The sequence below is a fragment of the Pseudorca crassidens genome, chromosome 19 (assembly GCF_039906515.1).
Source record: "Pseudorca crassidens isolate mPseCra1 chromosome 19, mPseCra1.hap1, whole genome shotgun sequence".
In the NCBI taxonomy this organism is placed as follows: domain Eukaryota; kingdom Metazoa; phylum Chordata; class Mammalia; order Artiodactyla; family Delphinidae; genus Pseudorca; species Pseudorca crassidens.
The window spans coordinates 38,248,977-38,273,421 of record NC_090314.1 but is presented as its reverse complement, the minus strand read 5'-3'; the positions used below and the strand labels follow the sequence as shown (position 1 = coordinate 38,273,421).

The following is a 24,445-nucleotide window of genomic DNA, read 5'->3' as shown; positions in this document are numbered from 1 at the left end:
CATGCGGGCTTCAGTAGTTGTGGCACGTGGGTTCAGTAGTTGTGGCTCGCGGGCTCTAGAGCACAGGCTCAGTAGTTGTGGCGCACGGGCTTACTTGCTCTGCAACATGTGGGATCTTCCCGGACCAGGGAATCGAACCCATGTCCCCTGCATTGGCAGGCGGATTCTTAACCACTGCGCCACCAGGGAATCCCCTTGGTATACAAATAGATAAAAACAAAAAGTCTAAAAGTCTAGCCATGCCTTCTAGGTTTCAACTTCCTCCCCTTTAAACTCTAAGATAACCCCAGTCAATGTAAATTAGCCAGAGATTTATGTCTGGGAGCAGAGCCCTTTGCTTTGCCAATTGCAGGGTCTCTTAAAGGCAAGGAGTTTCCTGTGATGCACTCAGTAGAGAGGACTTCATGCCACAAAAGGCCTGAGCCTCAAGGATTGCAGCTCTTAGGGCTCAGCCCTTTGAGTTCACACACTAAGGCACTTTCACAGAAGCCCTGGGTCCACCATGGCCCAGCTCAGGACTGGTTCCAGCCTCCTCAGCCTCTGTTGCTGTCTCTTGCATTCAGAAGCATTGCCATCCTCTTGTCCCCATTTGCTCCCCGCCCCCCATATCTTTCTTCTTTTGTGGCCACCCTAGTCAGAGGAGATAGGAAATCAATCCTTTTGTTTCCAGGAGTTTCCTAGATTGCTCTTTTAACTTGATCAACCTCAACCATGACCAGTCTGCAGAGGAAGGGTTGAAGTACTCTTGCTAAGCTACTTAAGGAAATGTAAGGTCTACATATAGCTACTTCTCCACACAGTGGCTTGACTGGAGTGCTTCTGCATAAGTAAGAGGGCCCTAAACATCTCAAAGATGAACAAGAGGGGCAAGAATTCTGCCAAAGGACCTTACTGCATCCCATTTTACAGATAAGGAAAAACAAGGCTCCGAGAGGTAAAAACCACTTGCCCTAAGTCATTCAGTTACTAGGTAGTACAGCCAGAATTAAAATCAGGTCTGTCCAAATGTAACTAATAAACTCCCTCTGGCTATTCAAAGTGAAAAGTTAGCAAGTATTAGGATTTTCGTAATGCCATGGCCATTATGCCAAATTTTCATGAATCCAGCCCTTTGCTACCCATCTCCTCTGCCTCTTCCTCACCCTCACCTTACTGACTTTCTTCTTTTTGGCTGCTCCGTGCGGCTTGTGGGATCTTAGTTCCCCGACCAGGGATTGAACCCGGGCCCCGGCAGTGAGAGTGCCGAGTCCTAACCACTGGACTGCCAGAGAATACCCTCACTGACTTCTTTTTGATCTCCACAAAGCGCAGGATGTCTGTCTGTTGGAACAGCAGGCTTGGGGTAGAATCTAAAAGTTAGGTGAACCAGGAATGTATTGTTGCTGAGCGACTCCTGTTTATCAGGAAAATTTTAAATGCCTGCTAGGCAGCCTGGCTGCATGCCTTTCAGCCTGATGAACGAGGCCTCTACCTTTTGACCTTCAAAACAGGCTCCTAAAGTATTTTGCATCATTTGATGACAGGCAGTCTATACTCTTTTGCAACCAACAAGTGCCTAGTAAGTGTTTGAAATATGAATTGTAAGAAACCTGGCCCAGTTTAATATAATTGAAAAAGCATGTACTTTGAAGCCTTTCCTGAATTTGAATCCTAACTACCTTCAAGAATTTAGCAAACTATTATCTTTCTGTGTCTCTTTTCTCTTCATATGTAAAATGAAAATAATAATACCTAATTTATAAGAGTTTTATAAGGATATGATGATGTATGTGTAGTACCTAGTTCATGGTGGGAGTCAAATGAATTATAATTGTAGTTTTAATGTTAATTCTAGAAGTGCTTCAGAGTATGACCTTGGGGCTTGCTTAGAAGTGTTCTAGGCTAGGTTGGCCAGTGCTCAGCTTTGGAATATTTTCATTATTTTAACCAAGAACTATCTACTGGAAACCTGTAGGCTTCCAAAACACCAAATTAAACAGAATTTTCTTTTGCTACCTGCTTCTTTAGCACCTTCCTCACTATACAAAACTAAAGAGAGTGTACATTATCTCACAGGTCATAGGGCAAATGCACAGTTGCGATCAAGGATGAATAATCCAGGCTTACGTCAAATGCAGGACATGCTCAGGAGCTCTGTCTCATTAAATTGATGTAAATAGTGAACAGACTTATGCATTATGAGCAATTAACTGTAAGACTGTTCTATAGAGTGCTATTGTAATCAAATAAAACTTAGACAAGGTTAATCTGATGCATATTTAATGATATATGTAATTGTTATTGTGCTGCATGATAATCAGGCCTTAAATGTTAAGCTGTTTACATAAATGGCTGTAACTGGTTATTTTTACACAGCCAAACACATTTTTTAGTGTTTACTCACTTTACTAATTTTCTGGAATCTATAATCATGCCAAGGACAGCAGTTTTCTCTGAAGCCCTTTACTATTTAATCATGCGCTCACACACACATGAACACACTCTTCAAAATGACACAGCAGTGTTGTCTCCCAACTTGGCACTAAAAACAGCTACTGTGCAAGGCTCTTTGTGTACACTTTCTCATTTTAGTCCTTAAAAATCCCTCAAGGGAGGTGTTGTTACTCCCATTTTACTGATGCAGAAATTGACGCTCAGAGAGTGTAAGCAGGCAGCATAGTAGTCATTCAAACTTCTATCCCCAACCTCTAAACTTTATACAACCTCAGAAGTTAATGGATCCCAGCAGAGATATGTCAAGTTTTTTTAGGAAATAGAACGGCTCCTGAGAAATACAGAGTATGCATACACATCCAAAGGAAGAATGAGTCAGCCTGCAAGAGGGCGGGGTTAGTTAGTAATGGAAGAGTTGGAGCCTGTTGAAGCTGACTTTCTTGTGCCCATTCAAGGAAGAGGCTCAGCCAATGAATTTCAAGCACAATCGCTCCAGTATTGGCTATTATAGAGATACTATATCAACCTAATGCCACTGGATATCTGAATTTTAGAAATAACTCCACTTGTTCTAATTCCTTAAGAAAGAATCATACAGAGGTTAAACTAGTGTTTCTCAACCTTTTTTTTTTTTTTTTATCATTATTTCCAGCCCTAAAGAGCCTTTTTAGACTTTTTTTTTCTTAATTTGCTTTCCCGGATGAACTTTTAAGACCACAGATATGCTAGCTGTATATCTGTTTATGTACTGTATGTATATCTGTACTTTTTACATAAAAAGTAAGATTGTTTTTGCTCCTCAAGAATAAGATTTTCTTTTTTCCTCCTTCATTGAGAGTGCACAGGTTAAACAATGATGCAGGAGTAATGCAGCTTCCTATATAGGCCTACCTTTAGGTTTGGGATAGTTGTACAGAAGACAGTATTTCTATACATGTGACTATTGTATTTCTCATTATAAATAAGTTGATAATTTTACGTATGAGCGTGGTTAGTATGAATCTACTCCTAAATAATGGGACCATTCTCTATGCGTGGAAAATTTGGGTTTCTAAGCTTGTAAAACAGCCTGAGAGGTCTTCTGACAGACAGCCTGCTAGCCTTCCACAAGTCAACCTCCAGAGCAAACCTTTTTATTTGAAACTTCTAGAGCATTCTTATGTGTTTATTCCTTCATTCCATAAATATTTATTGAGTCCTACTGTAGGCCGAGGTAGTAGGGATTCAACGACTAATCAAATAATCTCTGCCCTCAAAAAGAAGCTCAGTGACTAGCGGGGGAGACAGATGGGCCTGCAGATAATTACGATACAAGGTAATATGTGCTGTAACAGAGGTGTGCTAGGTACACTGTGGGCTCCAAGAAGAGACTGGCCAATTCTAGGGAGAATAAAGGGGTAGGTCTTTGGGAAGTGATGAGTTAAGTCTTGGAGAGGAGTGGGAAGGAAATTCCAAACAGAGAGATCAAATTATTCAAAGGTCAGAAGCATGAGATAGCATGCAGTTTGGGCTGTGTGACTGGAGTACAGAGAGCAAGAAAGGAGGGCCACTGTCCATGAAGCTACAAGGTACACAGAGGTCAGACCATAGCGGGCTTTGGACGTTACTCCAGAGGGCGTGGAGAACCAGTGAGGCATTTTGAGCTGGGGAGTGGTGATATCACTAATCTGGTTTTAGACCTATCTCTGGCAGTGATGTGGACTAATAAGTGGCAAAAGGAAAGGCCAGGAGTTTCAGAAGTCCAAGTAAGAGATGATGAAGGCTTGAGCTAACATGGTTGGAATGGGGAATGAGGAAAAATAAATGGATTTAAGCAGTTTAAGAAGTAATTGGGGGGAAATCCCTGGCGGTCCAGTGGTTAGGGCTCCACACTCTCACTGCTGAGGGGCCTAGGTTCGATCCCTGGTTGGGGAACTAAAATCCCGCAAGCCACGTGGTGTGGCCAAAAAAAAAGTAATGGGGGAAGGGGAGTAACTAAGGTGGTAGAATTAAAGATGGTTCTCAATGTCCAGCTTGGTTGACTGGGTAGATGATGGTGTCACCAAGACAGGGACCATAGGGCTAAGAGCAGACACAAAGTAGAAAAGAGCAGGTTTTGTTCTGGATACGTGGAGTTTGAGGTGTCTGCAGGTTGTACAGGTGACATTCTGTAGGGAGATTCAAAGCTAAAGGAGAGATCTGGGACAGAGACACAGATTAGGAAGTCAGCGCAAATCTCGGAATTTTGAAACCGTGGGAGAGGATGAGATTGCCTGAGCTCATTGAATGGAAAAAGAGAAAAGAAAGGTGAAGAGTGGAAACTTGGACGGCAACAACAGGTAAGATACGGAGGAAGACCCCGTAGTCCAGAAAGGGAGAAGTAGATTGAAGAGACAGAAGTGGTAGTAAAGATGGGGGTGGGCAGTAGTCAACAGAGCACTGAGACCCTATAGGACCTAAATAACTGAAAATATAGTGCTTCGCATGTAATTTAAAATAAAAATATTGGGAGTTCCCTGGCAGTCCAGTGGTTAGGACTTGGTGCTTTCACTGCTATGGCCCCGGGTTCAATCCCTGGTCGGGGAACTAAGATCCCGCAAGCCGAGTGGCATGGCCAAAATAAATAAATAAATCTTAAAAAAAAATATAAGCTATAAAATATGTGTAAGGGAAGTCCAACAAAGTTCTGATTTTTCTGTGGTGACCTCTTTGATTATATCTTCTTTATTATCATTATTTTGGTGCCACTGATTGCTAGTGCCCTAAGTACATGTTTATTCACCTTCTCAGTAATCTAACAATATAGCACTGAGAGTACATCAAGGAAAATGGATTAGTCAACAGTGCCAAGTACTACAGAGAAGTCAAAGATAAAGGTTAAAAAGTGCTCATTGGAAAAAAGAAAAAGTACCAATTACTCTAGCATTTGGATAGACTTACATACTAGTGGAAGAGGAGCGAAAGTTCAGAAGTAAACCAAAATACATATAGGAATTAGTGTATGATGAAGATGGACTACTCAATAAATGGTGTGGACAATTAGATAACCATCTGGGGAAAAAATAAACGTCGGTCTATATCTCACACCAGGATAAACTCCAAATGGATTAAATATTTAAATAAAAATATAAAAATTGAAAACTATAAAAGTACTAAAAGAAAATATGAGAAAATTCCTTTATAATCTTGGCATGGGGAAGGAAAATCTTTCTAACTATGACTCAATACAGAAGGCATAAAAGGAGAGGTTAATAATTTGACCACACAACACTCAAAATTTCTGCAGAGTGAAATAACATCTTAAGCCATGTCAAAATATAAATATAGGACTTCCCTGGTGGCGCAGTGGTTGAGAGTCCACCTGCCAATGCAGGGGACACGGGTTCGTGCCCCGGTCCGGGAAGATCCCACATGCCGTGGAGCGTGTGGGCCTGTGAGCCATGGCCACTGAGCCTGTGCGTCCGGAGCCTGTGCTCTGCAACGAGAGAGGCCACAACAGTGGGAGGCCCGCGTACCTCAAAAAACAAAACAAAACAAAACAAACATAAATATAAAATGGAAAAAAATGTTTGCAACTCATATCACAAAGAATAATCCTCCTAATACAAAGAAATAGATAAGAAAGAGTTCAGCCACCCAAGAGAAATATCAATGAAGGATATAAATTGACAGGGCTCATGTGTCGTGGTTAAGAGCATAGAGGTTAAGGCCAGTGACCTATAGTGGAATCCTAGCTGTGTCCACTTCCTAGCCCTGTGACCTCGGGCAAGTCTCTGATCCTCAGTTTTCTCTTCTATAAAATGCAGATAATTACAGCTACTTCAGAGGGTTAAGTGAGCTGAAGGCCAGGCTGGTGCCTCATGGTAAAAAGAAGGAAGGACACAGAGAGGATAGGTCCTAAATTTCTGGTATCTGGGATCCTTGAAATAAAGAGGTTCAGGGAAGAGAACCAATTCAACTCCCATCTGTCTCTTCTTTCATTAAGGGCAGTTATTTACTAAGTCCCTCTAAGTGTCAGACACAGCCCTAGGCTTAGGGACATAATGTAAATGTAAGCAAGACAGACATGGTCCTTGTCCTCAATGTAGCTTACCTCTGTAAGCGAGGTGTCAATCAAATGCCACAGAAATACATTACAAACAGATGAATACCATGAAGGAAATGTGCACTATAAAAGGGTATAATGGGGGATCCTGGTGGAGTCTGGGAGGTCAAAGGGGACTCTTCTTTTTTTGGCTGTGCCCCACGGCTTGCAGAATCTTAGTTCCCTGATCAGGGATTGAAGCCTGGCCACCGCAGTGAAAGTGCCGAGTCCTAACCACTGGACCGCCAGGGAATTCCTAAGGGGGGGATCTATTAAGGAGGTTCTTTTGAGCGAATATCTGAAAGATGAGTAGGTGTTAAATAGGCAAATAGTGAAGGAAGGGGAGGGTGGGATGAGGGAGTGGAAACAGTGTTCCAGGCAGAGGGGACAGTGTAGACCCTGAGAGAAGGAAGAAGGAAGCTAGTCCACTCTGGCTGAAGCTAGAGTAAGGGGAAGAGTGAGGAGAGATGAAACTGGAGAGGGGGCAGGCTAGACTAGCGAGGGCCTTGACAGTCTTTAAAAATTTTTTTTATTGTGGTTTAGTTGATTAACATTGGCAATCATATTAAGCATTTTGGGTTTCGTCCTGATAGCAGTAGGAAGTCACTGATGTTTTTTAGCAGAAGAGTAACGAGATCTAATGTGCACTGGCGAAAGCTCATTCTGGCTGAAGGGTGGAGAACTGTGTGCAGATTGAAGCAAGGTAGGAGAGTGGCGGCGGGGAGACAGGTTCAGGGGCTGTGGTAGTTCAGACCTGTGAGATGCTCCCTGGCCTACCTGTTTCCCAGAGTTACTTTAGCAGGAGACAAAACTTTTATTCTTACTGTACATAGTAGATGTGCATTATGTGTTAGCTCTTATTATTATCTGCAGTTAGAGATAAAAGGCTTAAAATTAATCCACCAGGAAGAACGAGTATGTTGGAGTGAAAGGATTTCATGGAAAGGTATAGATTCGGGAATCAGGTGATTTCCTTTAGATGGGAAGGAGGGAGCTAAAAGGGTAAACAGTGATACCACAGCAGAAAGGAGAGGAGGCCAGACAGAAATCTCTAATGTGATGCTGCTCTGGCACGTGGGCTGTCTGTTCTGCCAAAGTTCATCTTCCCTGTGCTTTAGACACTCCTTTAGACAAATAAATATGTTAGGCAAAGGTACTTTATGGCTTATTCTGGAGAGCTGGAAAATAGGCCCAGGAGTTTAGATATTGCTACAGGTTGCACTTCTTTTCAACACCATGGAGTCATTATAAATGCTTAGGAGAGCAATATCTGAATAAATCACTCTGCAATTAAACCTGTGCATTACTTAGCTGGTTTAATTTCAGAATAAGACAATAACAGATACTAGCAGTTTTTTGAGAGCTGCTCATTTCTCTTCCTGCCATAAAGAATTGAATAGGGTTGGAATAGGCTGACAACCCAGCTACCTTATTTTGTCACATATGTGTTGACAAAGCAGAGTCCTTCAAGGTGGGAGTCCTTGAAGTCCTTCTAAGGAATAGGTTCAGTTTCCTGGGACTTTGAAACATAAGTCCAGTAGCTTTTTAGCCATAGAAGTCAAAATGAAAACAGAATCTTGGAGCCAGAAGGCACTCCCAGAGCTTCAGAGCCTGGCAGGTGTTTATTTATGTGTAAATCAGCTTTGAGGAATACGTTTTATATTAGAAATATACTTTTGATACTAAATGTTTCAAAGACAGAGGATTAGTATTCGGGAATATCGCCAGGAATACAGGACTTCTACAACTCAATAAAAAAGGCTAACAACACAATAGAAAAAAGGGAGAGGTTATAAGCAAGCCAGAGAAAACCTGAAGGCAAATAGATATATAGAAAGATGCTCAACCTCACCATTAAGCAGGAAAATGCACATAGGAACAACAATGACACACTACTTCATAGCCATCAGACTGGCAAAAATTTTAAAGTCTGAGATTTCCAAGTTAGGGAGGAGGTGGATCTGTAGGGACTCTCTTTACTGCTGGTGAGAATGTATTTGCTACAAACAATTTGGAGGACTATATGCAGTCTAGCAAAGTTGATGGTGTATGTACCCTCCAACCCATGAATTCTACTCCTTGGCATATTTCCTAGACATAGACATGTCCAAAAAAAGTTCATTGTAGAAGAAATAAACTGCTGATATTATATGTATAGTTTATAAGTCTTCAAAATAGTGTCTCTCATGTTGGATGTTTGATTCCTCAAGAGAGCAATAAAGACTTTACCCTATAACCTGTGCTGTTTATTCTTCTTTTCCAGTACATTAGGGAGCAGAAGTGACCTGAATAAGTCCTTGGCGAGTCTTGTGGGCATCATCTTATTCTGTGGAGTCCATGACACTATAGCCCTAAACATGTTCTTTGCCACCCTAGTTCAAGTATTAGAATATAGACTTTAAAATAGGACAGAATTTGGCTGCTATGAATTATTTTTTTCCTTTGGGGCAGTATTACAGGCTTCACATTTGTTTATATTTAATTATTTATATGCACTGCTTTTTTCAGAGGATGACTTTAGCAACTTTAGCCACTGGGTGGCGCAAGTTCATAAGAGTCTGGTGAAAGTTTTTGTACTACAGACGGAGGTGCACCAAGCAAGGGAGGGTCAGCCTGTGAGAAGCCTTCTGGAGATTGAAATTTATGTCCTATAGACATGGATTCAAGGAGTGCAGATTAAGAGACATTTTTTGTATTGGATCACTGGCAAGTCGGGTCAGTGAAAAGGGGAAAGAAAAAGAAGGAAAGGAAAAAGAAAAGTGTTGGAAAAAAAAGCATTGGAATACGGAGAAGGAAGAGAAAGATGAAGAGACAAAGAAACGTGAGAGAAAAGAATAAGTCTAGAGAGATGAATTCAAGTGTTATCAACAATTGCAAGTTGGGCCCTCATTGGTTTGCATGCACCTGGTAACCAATAGCAACTTTGATGTAAAAGTAAAGGTTACCTCATTTTCTTCTAGAAAGTCAGTTATGCTACCCTCAGCTATCCATTTAGTGGTGTGACATCGTCAGTAATTTGTTTGAATGTCTACTATGAGCATGGTGCTTTGTCGAATACAAAGTAATGTAGAGAAGTAAAAGTTAACACAGACAGAACAGGCTTCAAGCAGAAGAACTAGGAAGTATACATAAAAAGAGCAACTTGAGGCAGCATGAGGGCCAGGTGTGAACTCTGGGAAAGGAATCCTTTCTGAGAATGCAGGGGAAGAGTGGAGGCAGGAGGGGAGGATCAGAGTGTAAGGGGAGGAAGGCCCGTAAGACCATCAACCTGAACAGGGCAAAACAAAGAAGGGCTCCTGACTGCTAGTCCTAAGTACACATAGCAACTCTTCCTTGGAAAATGGCTAGTTTGGGACATAATGTAGGAAAAGTGCTCTAGGTCAGAATCTACTGGACTGTGCTTAAAGAGTCTCCAAAATAAGAGGGAGGGAAGGGTGGGGAGAAAAACGTGTAGGGCTAGAACCACCTTAGGTCCCTCTCTGGTTAGTAACCCCTTGCACTAGCCTGGGTGTGCAGAGAAAGAGGGTTGCTGGCAGCCTGCTCAGGCCTGTCAGAGACCCAGAGAGGCCTAGGTCACTTTGCTTTTTTTTTTTTTAAATTTTATTTATTTATTTTTGGCTGTGTTGGGTCTTCGTTGCTGCGTGCGGGCTTTCTCTAGTTGCGGCGAGCAGGAGCTACTCTTCGTTGTGGTGCGCGGGCTTCTCACTGCGATGCTTCTCTTGTTGCGGAGCACAGGCTCTAGGCACATGGGCTCAGTAGTTGTGGCTCGCGGGCTTAGTTGCTCCACGGCATGTGGGATCTTCCCAGACCAGGGTTCGAACCCGTGTCCCCTGCATTGGCAGGTGGATTCCTAACCACCGCGCCACCAGGGAAGCCCAGTCACTTTGATTGTTGAAATCACAGGTAGATCTTAAAAAATGAAGAAATGGCAAAACAGAAATATAAAATTGTGTATTTTAAGTGCTTCCTTTGAATAAAGTCATGCTTTTAACACATGCACAAGTACAACTATTTACTGAATGTCATTTTGCAATACCATCACAAGTTTAAATTGCAGGTGTCTGTGAATGTGCTTTCTCTGCCCTAAGCAGCTACCTCCTTTAATCTTTGGGCCTATCAAAAAGTACTGGGGTGACTCAGACTCTTAAAAAAGGTAGAATGACTTTCAGTCCTCTCCAGCCTAAGACTTGAAAAAAACACAACTTCATACTTGTGCTAACTGGAAATATGGTAGTAATATATTAGCCAAGAGAGGGAGACAGGTTTAAAATGGTATGAAGAGTATGGTGGTGTTTGTGTAACATATGTATCTTTTTATGTATATGTGTATATATTTATAATCTGTAAAGAGATGCATCAAAGTGTTAGTAGTGGTTATCTCTGGGAAGAAGGATTAGCTATAATTTTTTTCTTTTATTCTTTTTACTTTCCAGTATTTTCTAAACATTTTGATAATGAGGATGTACTTTAATAATCAGAAACACAATGTGTGGTAACTTAATGAGAAAGAATTTGCAGTTAAAAACCTTGCTGACTAGTCACTTCCCAGAGGAATAATTGGCTCCCCATAGAAATGGCGTTTTATCAAGTTGAGTCTATAGCTCAGTCTATAGTGGTGACAGGGAGTATTGTGCCCTGCTGTGAAGTGATCTGCAGAGAACAGACTTGAGGACACGAGGCGGGGCAAGCTGGGACAAAGTGAGAGAGTAGCATTGTCATATATACACTACCAAATGTAAAATGGATGGCTAGTGGGAAGCTGCTGCATAGCACAGGAAGATCAGCTCAATGCTTTGTGACGACCTGGAGGGGTGGGATAGGGAGGTGGGAGGGAAGCTCAAGAGGGAGGGCTTATGGGGATATATGTATACATGTAGCTGATTCACTTTGTTGTACAGCAGAAACTAACAACATTGTAAAGCATTTATACACCAATAAAGATGAATGAATAAATAAATAAATAAATACAGAGGATGCCTATAGGGAAAAAAAGAATAAAGGTCACTTCCCAAGGTCCACGTGGGAGTTCTCCCTTCTCTTCCGCTCTCTCTCTTATCTTTTAGTTTTCAAAGATCTCCACTGGTAAGAGAATACGATATTCAAAATTGTTAACTGATTAGGGAGTCAGAAAATCCTCAAAGGGACCTTGCTTTGGCTGGGGAAACAAGTCCCCAAAGCAAAATAAACAATTTCCATTCCATTGGTGAATCTCTATAAAGAAAGGTCACTGTACATGTTACCCAAATTATATTCTTGCAGTAGACCTAATGAGTGTAGACTCTGCCACAGGTTTTATCTCCTGTTTCTGGACTAAAGGAAACGACATTCTCTGGTGGATAAAGCCTGGGAAGGTGGGGATGAATGTAGGTATCAGTCTTAGACCAAGAGCTTTAAGTATGGAATGTTTTTAATCATCCTCCCTAGTGGTCTTGAGGAGGAGCGGGTTTTTTTCCCCCTATTTCATGGTTAGACTGAGCCACAGATGGCAGGATAAACTGGAGGTGATGCTGTGAATCAGTGGAGGGTGATACTCATTTATTCAAATGCCAGCCTCAGTGGTCTTGCCTCTCCGCCTAACATATTTTCAAAGCATGCTCTGTGGAACTTTAGGGCACCTAGAGGATCTCTAGGGCTTCCTTGAAAATTATCATCATCCATGCTTGGTTCCATCTCTTCTAGGGTTAGCTTGAATATCAAATCAGGGCTTAAGGCTAGATGTTGTACCTTTTTGGACAGTACTTAAAGTGAAAGAAAGGAGGATATGATTTGTATATGTTGTTGTTGTTACCAGAGAATTAAGAAAACAATTACTTAGGAATAGGCACATTTCACCAAAATGAAATGGAATGGTTTCAGACGCATGAAAAGAATCAGGACAACACCCTTTGTATCCCTCATGCCAGTCCCTTTTTCACTGAAGCTCTATTTCAAGGTCAGCTGTTTCATGCCACCATCATAATAAAAACATTTCCAAAATGCAGTTTTTAGAACACAGGTTTGAGTAGTAATTTTGAATTTGTAAGATTAGTTGGGGACTTCCCTGGTGGCACAGTGGTTAAGAATCTGCCTTCCAATGCAGGAAACATGGGTTCAAGCCCTGGTCTGGAAAGATCCCACATGCCGTGGAGCAACTAAGCCCGTGCGCCACAGCTACTGAGCCTGTGCTCTAGAGCCCACAAGCCACAACTACTGAGCCCGCATGCCTAGAGCCCATGCTCTGCAACGAGAAGCCACCATGGTGAGAAGCCTGTGTACCGCAATGAAGACCCAATGCAGCCAAAAATAAAAAATAAATAAATAATTAAAAAAAAGATTAGTTGTTGCAAAAATTCATTGTTAGGTAATACTCAATTAGCTTAACATTGAAAGTATTGATATATTAGTTGACAGTTTTTTACTTAACATGTTCAGAAAATTTCGCAAGTAGGACAATTTATAATGGTAAAACAAGTAGAATATTCTTTGATACACAAAATAGATTGTAGATGTCTCGTTTCATTGTAAAAAGTCATATGCATTGTAATCCATAGTTTTGAGTTTTATGAAAAATTACAATGTATAAATAAAAATCTAATTTCATAATAAATTTTATAAACTGAGCCTTTCTTAAACTATCTCTTAGCTGAGGTAAGGGAAGGGAAGAAACCACAGCTAAGAAATACAGTAAAATATTGCATTGAGTATTAAAATAAAAACCAGCTGTTTCACTTTCTCACCAAACTCATTTAAGTAAGTCAGACGTGACTTAGAGCCATGCCTCTGTGAGAAGGAGCACATAATCATGTTGCTCTGGAATCCTTGTTCAGAATGTCTGCGGCTCACTGTGATGGTAAGGTATAATGTCAGACCAACTTTAGGAATTCTGGATTATCAGCAGACCTTGTCTGGATCCTATTTGATTTTGCTTGTTTGCTTTTGTCTTTTGGCTGTGCTGCACAGCTTGCAGGATCTCAGTTCCCCGACCAGGGATTGAACCCAGGCCACAGCAGTGAAAGTGCCGAGTCCTAACTACTAGACCACCAGGGAATTCCCAGTCTGGATCCTATTTGTACGCAGTCCCTAAGTGCTTTGGGGATGAGTCACGAGGAGGACTTTTGGAACGCTTAGGGTCACGTTCCCTTTCCCAGTGTGTGGAGGGCTGCATATAGTGGCAGAGGCTAAGTCATAAAGCCCTATGAATGCCAGCCTGGGAAAACAGGAGCCCCACCCTCAGCTGGCTGAGAGCCAGTGCGCGTGAGGTCAGCAGAGAGGACAATCGAGGACTTGGTGAATGTGCCACACCAAGGGCTGCTTTGCTCAGTTCCTTGGAGGCTGTGTTTAAACCTTTTGTCAAAGAGAGTAATGGGTCCATTCATAGTGCTCAGAGGGAAGACTTTTTGTTTTCATTTGATGGGGTGAAAAAAATATCCATTTTTTGTGGGATTACCAAGTGAATTTCAGAGGCTTGTGGCTAAGTCAGTAGCAAAGGCATGAGAGTAACTCTGGAGCCCAGGCTTCCCCCTCATTGGCCTGGCATTACTGTCTGATCGTAATGTCCCTGCTGAAGATACGAGGGTAGGATTAGCAAGAATCTGCCCATACTGATTAATAGTAGGGAGAAGACAATGTAGTATCTTTCATTCAGTGTGTGAGGCAGAGCAGAACTTTTCAGAAGTATGTCTCATGGACCACAGTGATCTCTGCAGCTTTCTTGGGGCTTGATGATTTGGGAGCATCTTGTCCAACCTAGAGATTGAAAGGAAATATGAAAGATAAAGAAGGATGCAAATGGGTATTTCTTAATGTACCAACAAAGAGATAGCTTAGTACTAAACCCTGTGCACATCATTTCGCCTTTGTTACCCATCGATTCTAGGAAAATTTATTGTGCTTTACACTGCGAAAGTATCAGCAAAGTGCACTTATGTATGAGAACCTACAGTTTGTTGAAACCAATAACCTCCTAATAAACAGCCCAGCCATCCCTTGTTTGACCGATTTGCCTTGAATGGAAAGGGCCCTGGATGTGCAGCTACTTTGGATCCCAGATGCACAGGGATTCGACTTCATTCCTGGAATCAGGCCCAAACAATCTCACTCTGTTTGAGAAGGGGCAAAGATCTGGGTCAATGTGGACCAAATATTTTTTACTAATCCCATTCCACTCTCATTATACCGTGCCCCACCTGATTTTGTATGCACTTTCTAAATGCTTAACTGTTTATGAACATAGACTCTAAGCCTCTTGAAGGCAGGGAACTTCAGTTCAAGGCTTTCAGTAAAATTTTGTGGAAGAGATGAATATGCCAATAAATCCAGTATAGGAATTAAAAGACCTGAATTTTAGTTCTGTTTCCACTAGGTGTGTGACCATGGGAAAGTCAATAACCTTTCTAAGCCTTAGTTTAAGTATCAGTAAGATGTAGATACCCACCCTAGCTACTTCCCAGGATTTTTATGAGGCTCAAATGAGGCAGTGGGTATAAAATTTCTTTTTTAAAATTAATTCCTTTATCGTTTAGTATCTTATTTTGTTCATGGGAGAAATTCAATCAGAGTTGCTGTTACGTGGCTTCTTCTAATTCTGGACTAGACTTTTTAGTCCCCTTCAGGCCTATTTCTTTCAATGTTCAGTAGAAATGATAATGTTGATTGGATTAAAGAACTAAAAATACACTAAATTATAGAATTATACTGATTTACCTGGGCTCATCATCTAACATTAGCAGAAACAGGATTATAGAAAATATTAACCTCGACCAGAGATGACAAATAAGTTGGCATTGGATACCTAAAGCACTGTGATAAAAAAGATTGATGCCATGCCTGGGTGGAAAGAGTGCCATGCTTGATTTTTTTTTAAAAAAAATATTTATTTATTTATTTATTTTTGGCTGTGTTGGGTCTTCGTTTCTGTGTGAGGGTTTTCTCTAGTTGCGGCAAGCGGGGGCCACTCTTCATCGCGGTGCGCGGGCCTTTCACTATCACGGCCTCTCTTGTTGCGGAGCACAGGCTCCAGACGCACAGGCTCAGTAGTTGTGCCTCACGGGCCTAGTTGCTCTGCGGCATGTAGGATCTTCCCAGACCAGGGCTCGAACCCGTGTCCCCTGCATTGGCAGGCAGATTCTCAACCACTGCGCCACCAGGGAAGCCCCATGCTTGATTTTTTTTAATTGAGATTTAATTTTCATATAACATTGTGTAAGTTTAAGGTGTCCAGCGTGTTGATTTGATGCATTTGTAAATTGCAGTGTGATTACCACGGTAGCTTTAGCTAACATCCCATCACGTCACATAATTATCATTGCTTTTTTGTGGTGAGAATGTATAAGATCTAGTCTCTTAGCAATTTTGAAGTATAAAATATGGTGACTATAATCTCTATGCTGTGCACTAGACCTCTGGAATGTATTCATCTTCTAGTTGCACTATGCTTGATTATTATTATCATTATTATTTTTTGGCTGCATTGGGTCTTCGTTGCTGCACACGGGCTCTCTCTAGTTGCGGTGAATGGGGGCTACTCTTAGTTGCGGTGCGCGGCTTCTCATTGTGGTGCCTTCTCTTGTTGTGGAGCATGGCTCTAGGTGCGTAGGCTTCAGGAGCTGCAGCACGTGGGCTCAGTAGTTGTGGCTCACGGGCTCTAGAGCGCAGGCTCAGTAGTTGTGGCGCACAGGCTTAGTTGTTCTGCGGCATGTGGGATCTTCCAAGACCAGGGATTGAACCCATGTCCCCTCCATTGGCAGGCGGATTCTTAACCACTGCGCCACCAGGGAAGTCCTCTACTTGATTATTGATATGTGCGGTTGACATGGAACTAAAGGGTGTGTCCCATCCTGGACTATATAATCTTTGAGACCCATTCTCAGTGCTGTAATTCTACAAAAGTGGCCACCTTCTTTAATTTAAAAAAGTATTGGAGACCTCATCTCTTTGTTTCAGTGGGTTTTTAGATGTAGAGAAGGTACCCATCACTTTCTTGTAGTCAAAGGCTGAGTCCATTCCTGGTGGGAAAACTATTTAAAGCAGCCATGCTGAGCCGGTGGTGTGGTGTCTGACTTACACACTAAAGTGCAATATGGATTTATAATCCTGCCAGGAAACCCCAGGGCAGGGAAGAAAGAAGGTGCTTTGCCAAGTATTCAGGCTGTGTTCAAGTGTGGTGGTTCCTGAACTGTGTTGTATGTCAGAGTTACCCAGGGGCAGGGATGGAGACGTAGGTTGTGGGCTCTGAAGCTCTTACAATTTCAGGGACCCTTTTTAAAGAAAAAGAATACAGATTTTAAAAATACAAAATTGGATTCAAAGCCTTTGTGCAGGTCCCGTGGGTCCTGAGTTTAAGCTTCATTAATTTCACAGTAAAACCACCTCTACTTAGGGAGCTTGTTAAAAATCTAAAAAAAAAAACACTTCTCTGGTGGTCCAGTGAAAAAAAATCTTAAAAATAAGATTCCTGGTCCCACTCTAGCCATTCTGATTTATTATACCTGATGCCCATAAATAGCTATTTTCAATAAGTACCCTATTGTATTATGACCCTGCAGATGTTAAGAAAACAGTAGTACAAATACCTGCCCATTTCCTGACACATAAAAGAATTACCCACATTTGCTGCATAATTCAAGCAGCTTCCTGTCTCCCAGGATTTATATATTAACCCCATTTTCTCTAGGCAAGTGACAATAGCCATACAGAGAACACTTTCCTTTTTGGGCTGAGAGTCAGTCTGGGATTCAGCTACACCAGGTTGCTGGCCTTCCTTTCTTTGCCTTCTCCACAACCTCTGGCATTGGCATAGCTCTCTGGCTCCTAGGCATTGACTCTGAAGGGAGAAAATGACCTGGTATTAACTTCAGGTGGCTGCTGTGCATCTGATTATCTTCCAAACCTCACATCAGGCCATTTAAAGAAAATCATCTCTCTTGTTTTTTTTGGCTGTGCCACACGACTTATGGGATCTTAGTTCCCCAGCCAGGGATCGAACCCGGGCCTGGCAGTGAAAGCATGGAGTCCTAAGCACTGGACCTCCAAAGAATTCCTGAAAATCATCTCTTCTAAGGAAAAAGAAAATATGCATTCCTATTGGCTCTATCCTCCCTAGAGAATGCATAAGTACAGCAGAGGAAAGGAACTTGCATTTAGCAAGCACCTCTACGTGCCAGGAGCCTTTCCCACAGAATCTCCATTAAACTTCATAACCACCATGAGAGGCAAATATCATTAGTCCCATTTTAAAGATGAGGCAGCTGCAGTTGGAGAAGGCAAACAACTTTCTCAAAGCCACTCAGCTAGTGAGTGTAGAGTGGCAGGTGTGTCCAGACTCCAAAGTCTGTGCTTTTCTCATTATGCCAGCCTGCCTCTGGGACAGAAGGAGGTCTATTATAGATCAAGCCCAAGGACCCAGTACATCAGCAAACTTACAGGGCATGGGACTTCAAAAATGATGAACACTATAATGGCAATTCCCCTGAACAACAAGGTGACTGCAATCAGAAATTTGACCACGATGCTCCATTTCTGCCTCTTCTCTAGGTCCTCATCTGTGTCTAAAAAGAGAGAGAGGAATAGAAAAGGGAGAAAAGAGAACTTGAGAGAAGGAAAAGATTGACCTTTTGACTTGAAGGTCTCCTGGCTCACAAGACGAATAGGGGCCCAGCCTGATTCAGAGACAGAGGCTGAATTTCCAGTTCAGAGTCAGGAGTGGAGTAGGCATCATGGGCTCTGCTCTAACCTCCTTTGCAGTCTCTTCCCAGAGTCACCTTTACTAGGATTTGGAATTTTTCCATGATCAAGTAGGATTGATTCTTGCACTGCTTTCATGGAAAGAAAAGTTACGCGAGGGAGTCTGTCACCAGCAGCCCTCTCAGGGTCTCTGTCCTTGTGCCTCAACACACATACTGTATGGGATTAGCAAATCACATTTCCTGTGCTCTTCTCAATTTAGTGGGGCATATGAGGGACAGAGGTAAATTGCCATTGTTTTTGGGTCATAAGCCAAATTTGGGGACAAATGGCTCATATGCATCTTGTTAATACTAATCTCCTATTTACGTTTCTCCTGTTGGAACTGGGATGTAACCCAAACTGAAATCTTACAGAATTTGAGTCCTGGCCAATTTAGGGAGGGCTCTTTGTAAAAACAATGCAGATGAAAACATGCTTCTTGGTTGTTGTCATCACTGTAACGAGTGCTTAGAGTTTAAATGTCGCCTCTCTATTCACATGATGGCTGGAATTACCCACCACACCAATACCCTTTATGCTGTCCCCGAATCTGGCTACAAGGTGAGCTCAACTTGTGTGGAGGTGAAGGATTATTAATAGTGTCAAGCTACAAACATTTCTGGGACCTTCTTTATAGAGAAGCTGATTTTTTTCCCATAAGAAATGGAGTGATTTTCTAATGCAAACTGTGTAACTTCTCAACCTCCAGGAAAATCCTAGGAGACCCGGGCAGGTGTTGGGACTGAAAATGTTTCTTTTTCTTTCCGTTCTTGTCTTACCTCTACTTATTCTGTACCTTGTTTCAGAGGACTAGAAAAATCATCAATCCTTGTAGTTTTCTCTCCTTTTTTCCCAGGAGTTACGAAGGTGGTAGTGGTGGGAAAAGTCTCTGATGAAGCCCCCATCACTGGGTAGACCTTACACTGGGAGATCCCTGGTAAAAAAGCTATAAAACAAGAAAGAAACAATGAAAGGACAACTGAGAAAACTTTATCCTGCCTTTGATTTTACCTGACAAAACCCTAGCTCTACCCAGCTGATATGAACTTCTAACTGTGGCCCCATCAATCTGTCTATAGGTTTAAATTGTGGGCCTTAATAATGCCAAAGAATAAATGAGGATAGAGATACTAATAAGATATGGATTAAATTCCCATGGCGCCTTTGACTAATGTACGTTCAGAGTGAAGGAGTATGGCCATACTCGTAAGGGCATAATGATAATAAGGATGGAGGGTGTAGCACCACTGAAAGTTTCCTTCTTTAAAAAAGATGGCTCCAAAGTCCAAGGAAGAACATGAAGTAGCATAATTTGCCTTAATGACTGCGGCAGGTCTGTCTAGTGGAGTCTAAGTCAACGACTTTGAGAGAGGTTTGGGGAAAGGGGGAGCTGGAAGAAGGGGAGACCTCCCAGCTTCATGTCCCCTCAATTTCATTCTTTCAGCAAATATTTAAAAATGAATATCTAGTATGTGCCAGGGACTGCTTCCGTACTTTGGATATATCAGCTGGGTACCCTCTACCATGGGAACAAGCAAGGAGGAAGGAGGGCTGAGGGGGGACTGGGGGAAGCAGACAATAAGTACAGTAAGTTTTATGGTTTGTTAGAAGGGGATAAGTGCTACGAAAAGAAACAAAGTAGAGAAAGGTAAGGGGGCAGTCGGAGGGGTGCGGGTGGGCAGTGGTTGGGCGACCTACAGGATAGGCTGGTTTCATTGAGAAGATGAGAATTGAGCTGAGACTTGAAGGAGGTGAGGGGATTAGCCAGGCAGATGCTGGGGAACTAGGCAGAGGGAACAGCGTAAAAGCCCTGGGGCAGAGTGTGTCTGGCATGTTTTCGTCTTAGAGGAAGAGCACGGAGGCCAGAGAGATTGCAGTGGAGTGAGCAAGGCGACAGTCATAGGAGATGAGGGAGTTTCTGAAGGAAATGGGTCCATATCACTTAGGGCCTTGTAGGCCAGTTTGAGGACTTTGGTTTTTGTTCTGCTTGAAGTGGGGATCCGTTGCAAGTTTTTGCGCAGAGAAGTGACCGGATGGCTTTGTTTTTAAAGGATCAGTGGGTTGCTGAGTTGGAAACAGACTGTAGTGGGGGGCCTGGGAGAAGCAGAGTAACCTGTTAGGAGGCTCTCGCAGAATCCAAATGAGAGATGATGGTGACTCAAACAGCTGTGGAAAAGATGGGGTGCGGACGGATGCTGGCTGTGGTCTGGAACCACCTTCACCTGCCTCCCGAATTGATCTAATCCAGTTCCGACAGTGGTTCCTATTCTATTTTTAATGGCCTCCTGTCATTGCCTATTAAATTGAGATCTGTACGTCCTACTTGACTTTTCTGAATTATTCTCCCAGGTCTTAAGTCTGTGTGAAAATGACAGTTCTTTACTTCAGAGGCCAGTGGGCACAGTACCAGGTACTGTACACAAATTATAGGGGAAGTAGTCCTTGATTTGTTTAATCAGGAAGACAGTGTTGGCAAAGGTAAGCAGAGACAAAGAGCCAACAGGCTCGAAAGGAAAAACAAGAGAATTATGCGGCATTTTTTTCAGCATAGTGCCAGTCAGTTCTCTGAAGTGACAGCATATGTGTTTCTGCGTCAGATGAGATGAAGATAAATCTCACTTTGGAAAAGTAACATATAAGTTCTCTGAGTTTTGGTTTCCTTATCAGCAGGATGGTTATAATAAAATAATTCTTGGTCTACCTATTTCACAGGAGTGATGTGAAGATCGGAAACAAAAATGAGAAAGCAGGTGTGAGAAACACTTTGCAAACTGAGTGATATTATGATTGAAAGAGGAGGAAAAACCTAGAGATCCTATCTCTGCATAGAGGAACTGTGCCCTCTAGCCACAGGGATAATGGGATTTCAGTGTGGCATGTCTTCCCACCTCCTGGGAGCCACTGTTTCAAAATCTACTTAATAGGCTTTTCATCCGTCAGTGTAGTTCCAGTTCTGCCCAGCTTCTAAATTAATGTCCATCCCTGTTGGCAGCTCATCTCTTAGGTCTCAACTGCTAGGTAACTGAGTATTAAGGTGGAGCAAGTTTGTAAATACAAGCAGTCTATTCCCAGTGCTGATGGAATTGCAATATTAGCTTTTCTTTGGCTAAGAATATTTGAGCAAGAATTCCCCCACTTTAAGGAGGTCTACAAGAAATGCAAAGTTATGAAATGGATAATTTAGGGGATGATGCTTTATTGCAAAATAATTCATTTTAAATAGGGAACATTAGGTACATTATATTTAAGTGGAAATCTCCTTTAGAGATTATTCTGTAATAATACTAGCAGGTTGAAAGGGCTATTTGAGAGGCCTTACATATTGATGTTGGGCTTACATATCTAGAAATTAGATCATCTTGTCAAATCTCTCATCTGTAGCTATGGAAACTGAGCATTGGAGAAATAAACACTTGTTTGATGTTATTTCTCTTGTATGCCACAGTTTCTCATGGGGTAAACAGACCATAGGAATCAGTTCATACTAATCAAATTCCAAAGAGCCTAATCCATGCACTAAAATGACATTTTAAAAATTTACATAGATTTGCCTAAAGAGAGAGAGGCTAATCCATTTCCTTGAGGCTTTAGCTGCTATTAAGCTCTACCTGCCTCCAAGGACGTCAGCCAGAAGGCAGCGCCTACCTCCATCGCATTTTCCAAGCTCACCTTTGCCTGTCACAAGGGATCCAATCTGAACCTTGGATGTGAGGGTTAGGTGACAGCTCGGTGGGGGGCAGTGCTGTTTCTGCGGGGAACAGCACGACTCTCAGGTTCTTCTGAGTGTGCTTGACCTTTCGCCTTTTTTCCAAATATACAAGGTTGACTTTCACTTTGCTCCTAGAACCAAGACACTGCAAGGTAGCCACAGCCTGATTTAGGATGAATGTGGGCGATTTGGCTTCTGTCCGAGCTTCTGGAAGGGGAAAAGCCAGGTAGGAAAATGAAGCCAGTTCTTAATCTGAATGGTGCCCAGCCAGCCCACTTCTGTTCATGGCCCACTGCTGTACTTTCTTCTCTTTTTCCTTCAGTTCTTCCTCAGCATGTTTCTATGTACTAAATATACAAGCCCTGCCTTTCCCCCTTCCTGCCGTGGGTCCCATGAAGATTGGTGACTGCAGTAAATGCAGCCCAGAGAGATGCTCCTAGGTTGTTTTTTCTAACGCAGAGCCGCTTGAGTGCCGCCTCCTTCTCTTTCCTCACCCCGTCTCTTTGATTTATGCAGCCACGGCTTAGGTAACAACAGTTAATTAATTAATTAATTAATATTGTATAAGTGAACATTTTATTTTTTAATTTATTTTTTGTTACATGTATCTATTCTTTTTCAAATTCTTTTCCCAATTAGATTGTTACAGAATACTGAGCAGAGTTCCCTGTGCTATACAGTAGGTCCTTTTGGTTATCCATTCTTTTTTGTTTTTTGAAGAACTTTTTGTTTCAGTTAATCAATTTATTTATTTTTGGCTGCATTGGGTCTTTGCTGCTGCATGCGGGCTTTCTCTAGTTGCATTGAGTGGGGGCTACTGTTCGTTGCGGTGTGAGGGCTTCTTATTGTCGTGGCTTTGGCTTCTCTTGTTGCGGAGCGTGGGCTCTTCAGTAGTTGAAGCACGCGGGCTCAGTAGTTGTGGCTCGCGGGCTCTAGAGTGCAGGCTCAGTAGCTGTGGCGCATGGGCTGAGTTGCTCTGTGGCATGTGGGATCTTCCTGGACCAGGGCTTGAACCCGTGTCCCCTGCATTGGCAGGCGGATTCTTAACCACTGTGTCACCAGGGAAGCCTGGTTATCCGTTTTTAATCTAGCAATGTGTACATGTCAGCCCCAAACTCCCTAACTATCCCTCCCCCCGACACACACACCCTTCTCCCCTGGTAACCGTAAGTTCGTTCTCTAAGTCTGTGAGTCAATAGCAGTTCATTTAAAAATGGGTTTCCAGGGACTTCCCTGGTGGCGTAGTGGATAAGACTCCGTGCTCCGAATGCAGGGGGTCCGGGTTCGATCCCTGGTCAGGGAACTAGATCCCACATGCATGACACAACTAAGAATTCACATGCCACAACCAAGGAGCCTGCAAGCCGCAACTAAGGAGCCCGCCTGCCACAACTAAGACCTGGCGCAACCAAATAAATAAATAAATTTTTTTAAAAACACAAGATAAAAATGGGTTTCCAGAAAGCCTCACAGGGGGATACATAGCTTTTAAACAGGATATTTGAGATCTGGGCTCGGATTGGGGGAGACAAGCATCTTTTAAAGGTAAAACTGTTCAGGAATGGCAAAACGATTTTTCAAGGGTCCATTCCCTACCTTGCATTAGCATAGCCCTTTGAGAGGAAGAGACCAGGCAGCAGTTCCACCTGGCAGCTGCTGTCTCTGAGTTCTGGGGGAAAAAAAAGGTCAGGGTTGACTGGGTACTTCTGCTTGAGAATTCCGGGCACTGGAGAGGGAGATACAGAAGAATGCAGTTCCTTCTTATAAAACTTGCACTTGGGGAGATCAGACATTCCCTCAAAAGGACTTCAAGATTTACGTAAGTGGGAGTTAGCCTAGTACAAAGAAAACTGGGCACCAGTCTATTATCCTTAGGGAAAAAGAAGGTAAAAGAGTTAACTAAGTTAATGAAAGACTAACCAACCCATTCCTTCAAACACTGCCTATTATCTCTTCTCCTTCCTGTTTTATCTACCTTCTTGTATTAAAACTTTTGAAAGTTTAATAAGTGTATCGTTGGACAAGATATCTTTCCAGGTTCCCATAGAATGATAGGTTAAATGATAGGTTATAGTTATTTATGCTTTTTGGCACATAACTCACAGGGTGTTGTGAGATTTCTTCATTTGTTAAATTTGTTACTGCTGCACCTTATGCTGTTTGGTCAGCTAATAACTTTGGTCAGCTAATTTTAGAGATGAACTGTTTAGGACACTTTGAAAAATCATGTCTTTTTTTTTTTTTTTTTTTTGCGGTACGCGGGCCTCTCACTGTTGTGGCCTCTCCCGTTGCGGAGCACAGGCTCCGGACGCGCAGGCTCAGCGGCCATGGCTCACGGGCCTAGTTGCTCCACGGCATGTGGGATCTTCCTGGACCGGGGCACGAACCCGTGTCCCCTGCATCGGCAGGCGGACTCTCAACCACTGCGCCACCAGGGAAGCCCAATCATGTCTTAAATAAACAGTTATCAAAGAGCAGCAAGCGGTGCCATTCCACCCTCACACTACCCTTTCTCAGCTCTTCCCACCCACGAGCAT

At 42.5% G+C, this 24,445-nt stretch overlaps 2 protein-coding genes across 3 annotated transcripts in view; one reads left to right on the top strand and one right to left on the bottom strand.

Moving 5' to 3' along the window:
• ACACA (acetyl-CoA carboxylase alpha) overlaps positions 1-24,445 on the top strand; it is a 272,316-nt gene that overhangs the window by 2,860 nt on the left and 245,011 nt on the right. The window lies entirely within an intron of this gene.
• C19H17orf78 (chromosome 19 C17orf78 homolog) lies at positions 11,886-23,701 on the bottom strand. The gene is given in 8 exon segments (XM_067716023.1): positions 11,886-14,221; positions 17,175-17,297; positions 17,897-18,021; positions 18,996-19,145; positions 21,869-21,947; positions 21,949-22,115; positions 23,505-23,530; positions 23,532-23,701. Coding segments are annotated over 8 exon segments (918 nt in total). The 3' UTR covers positions 11,886-14,143.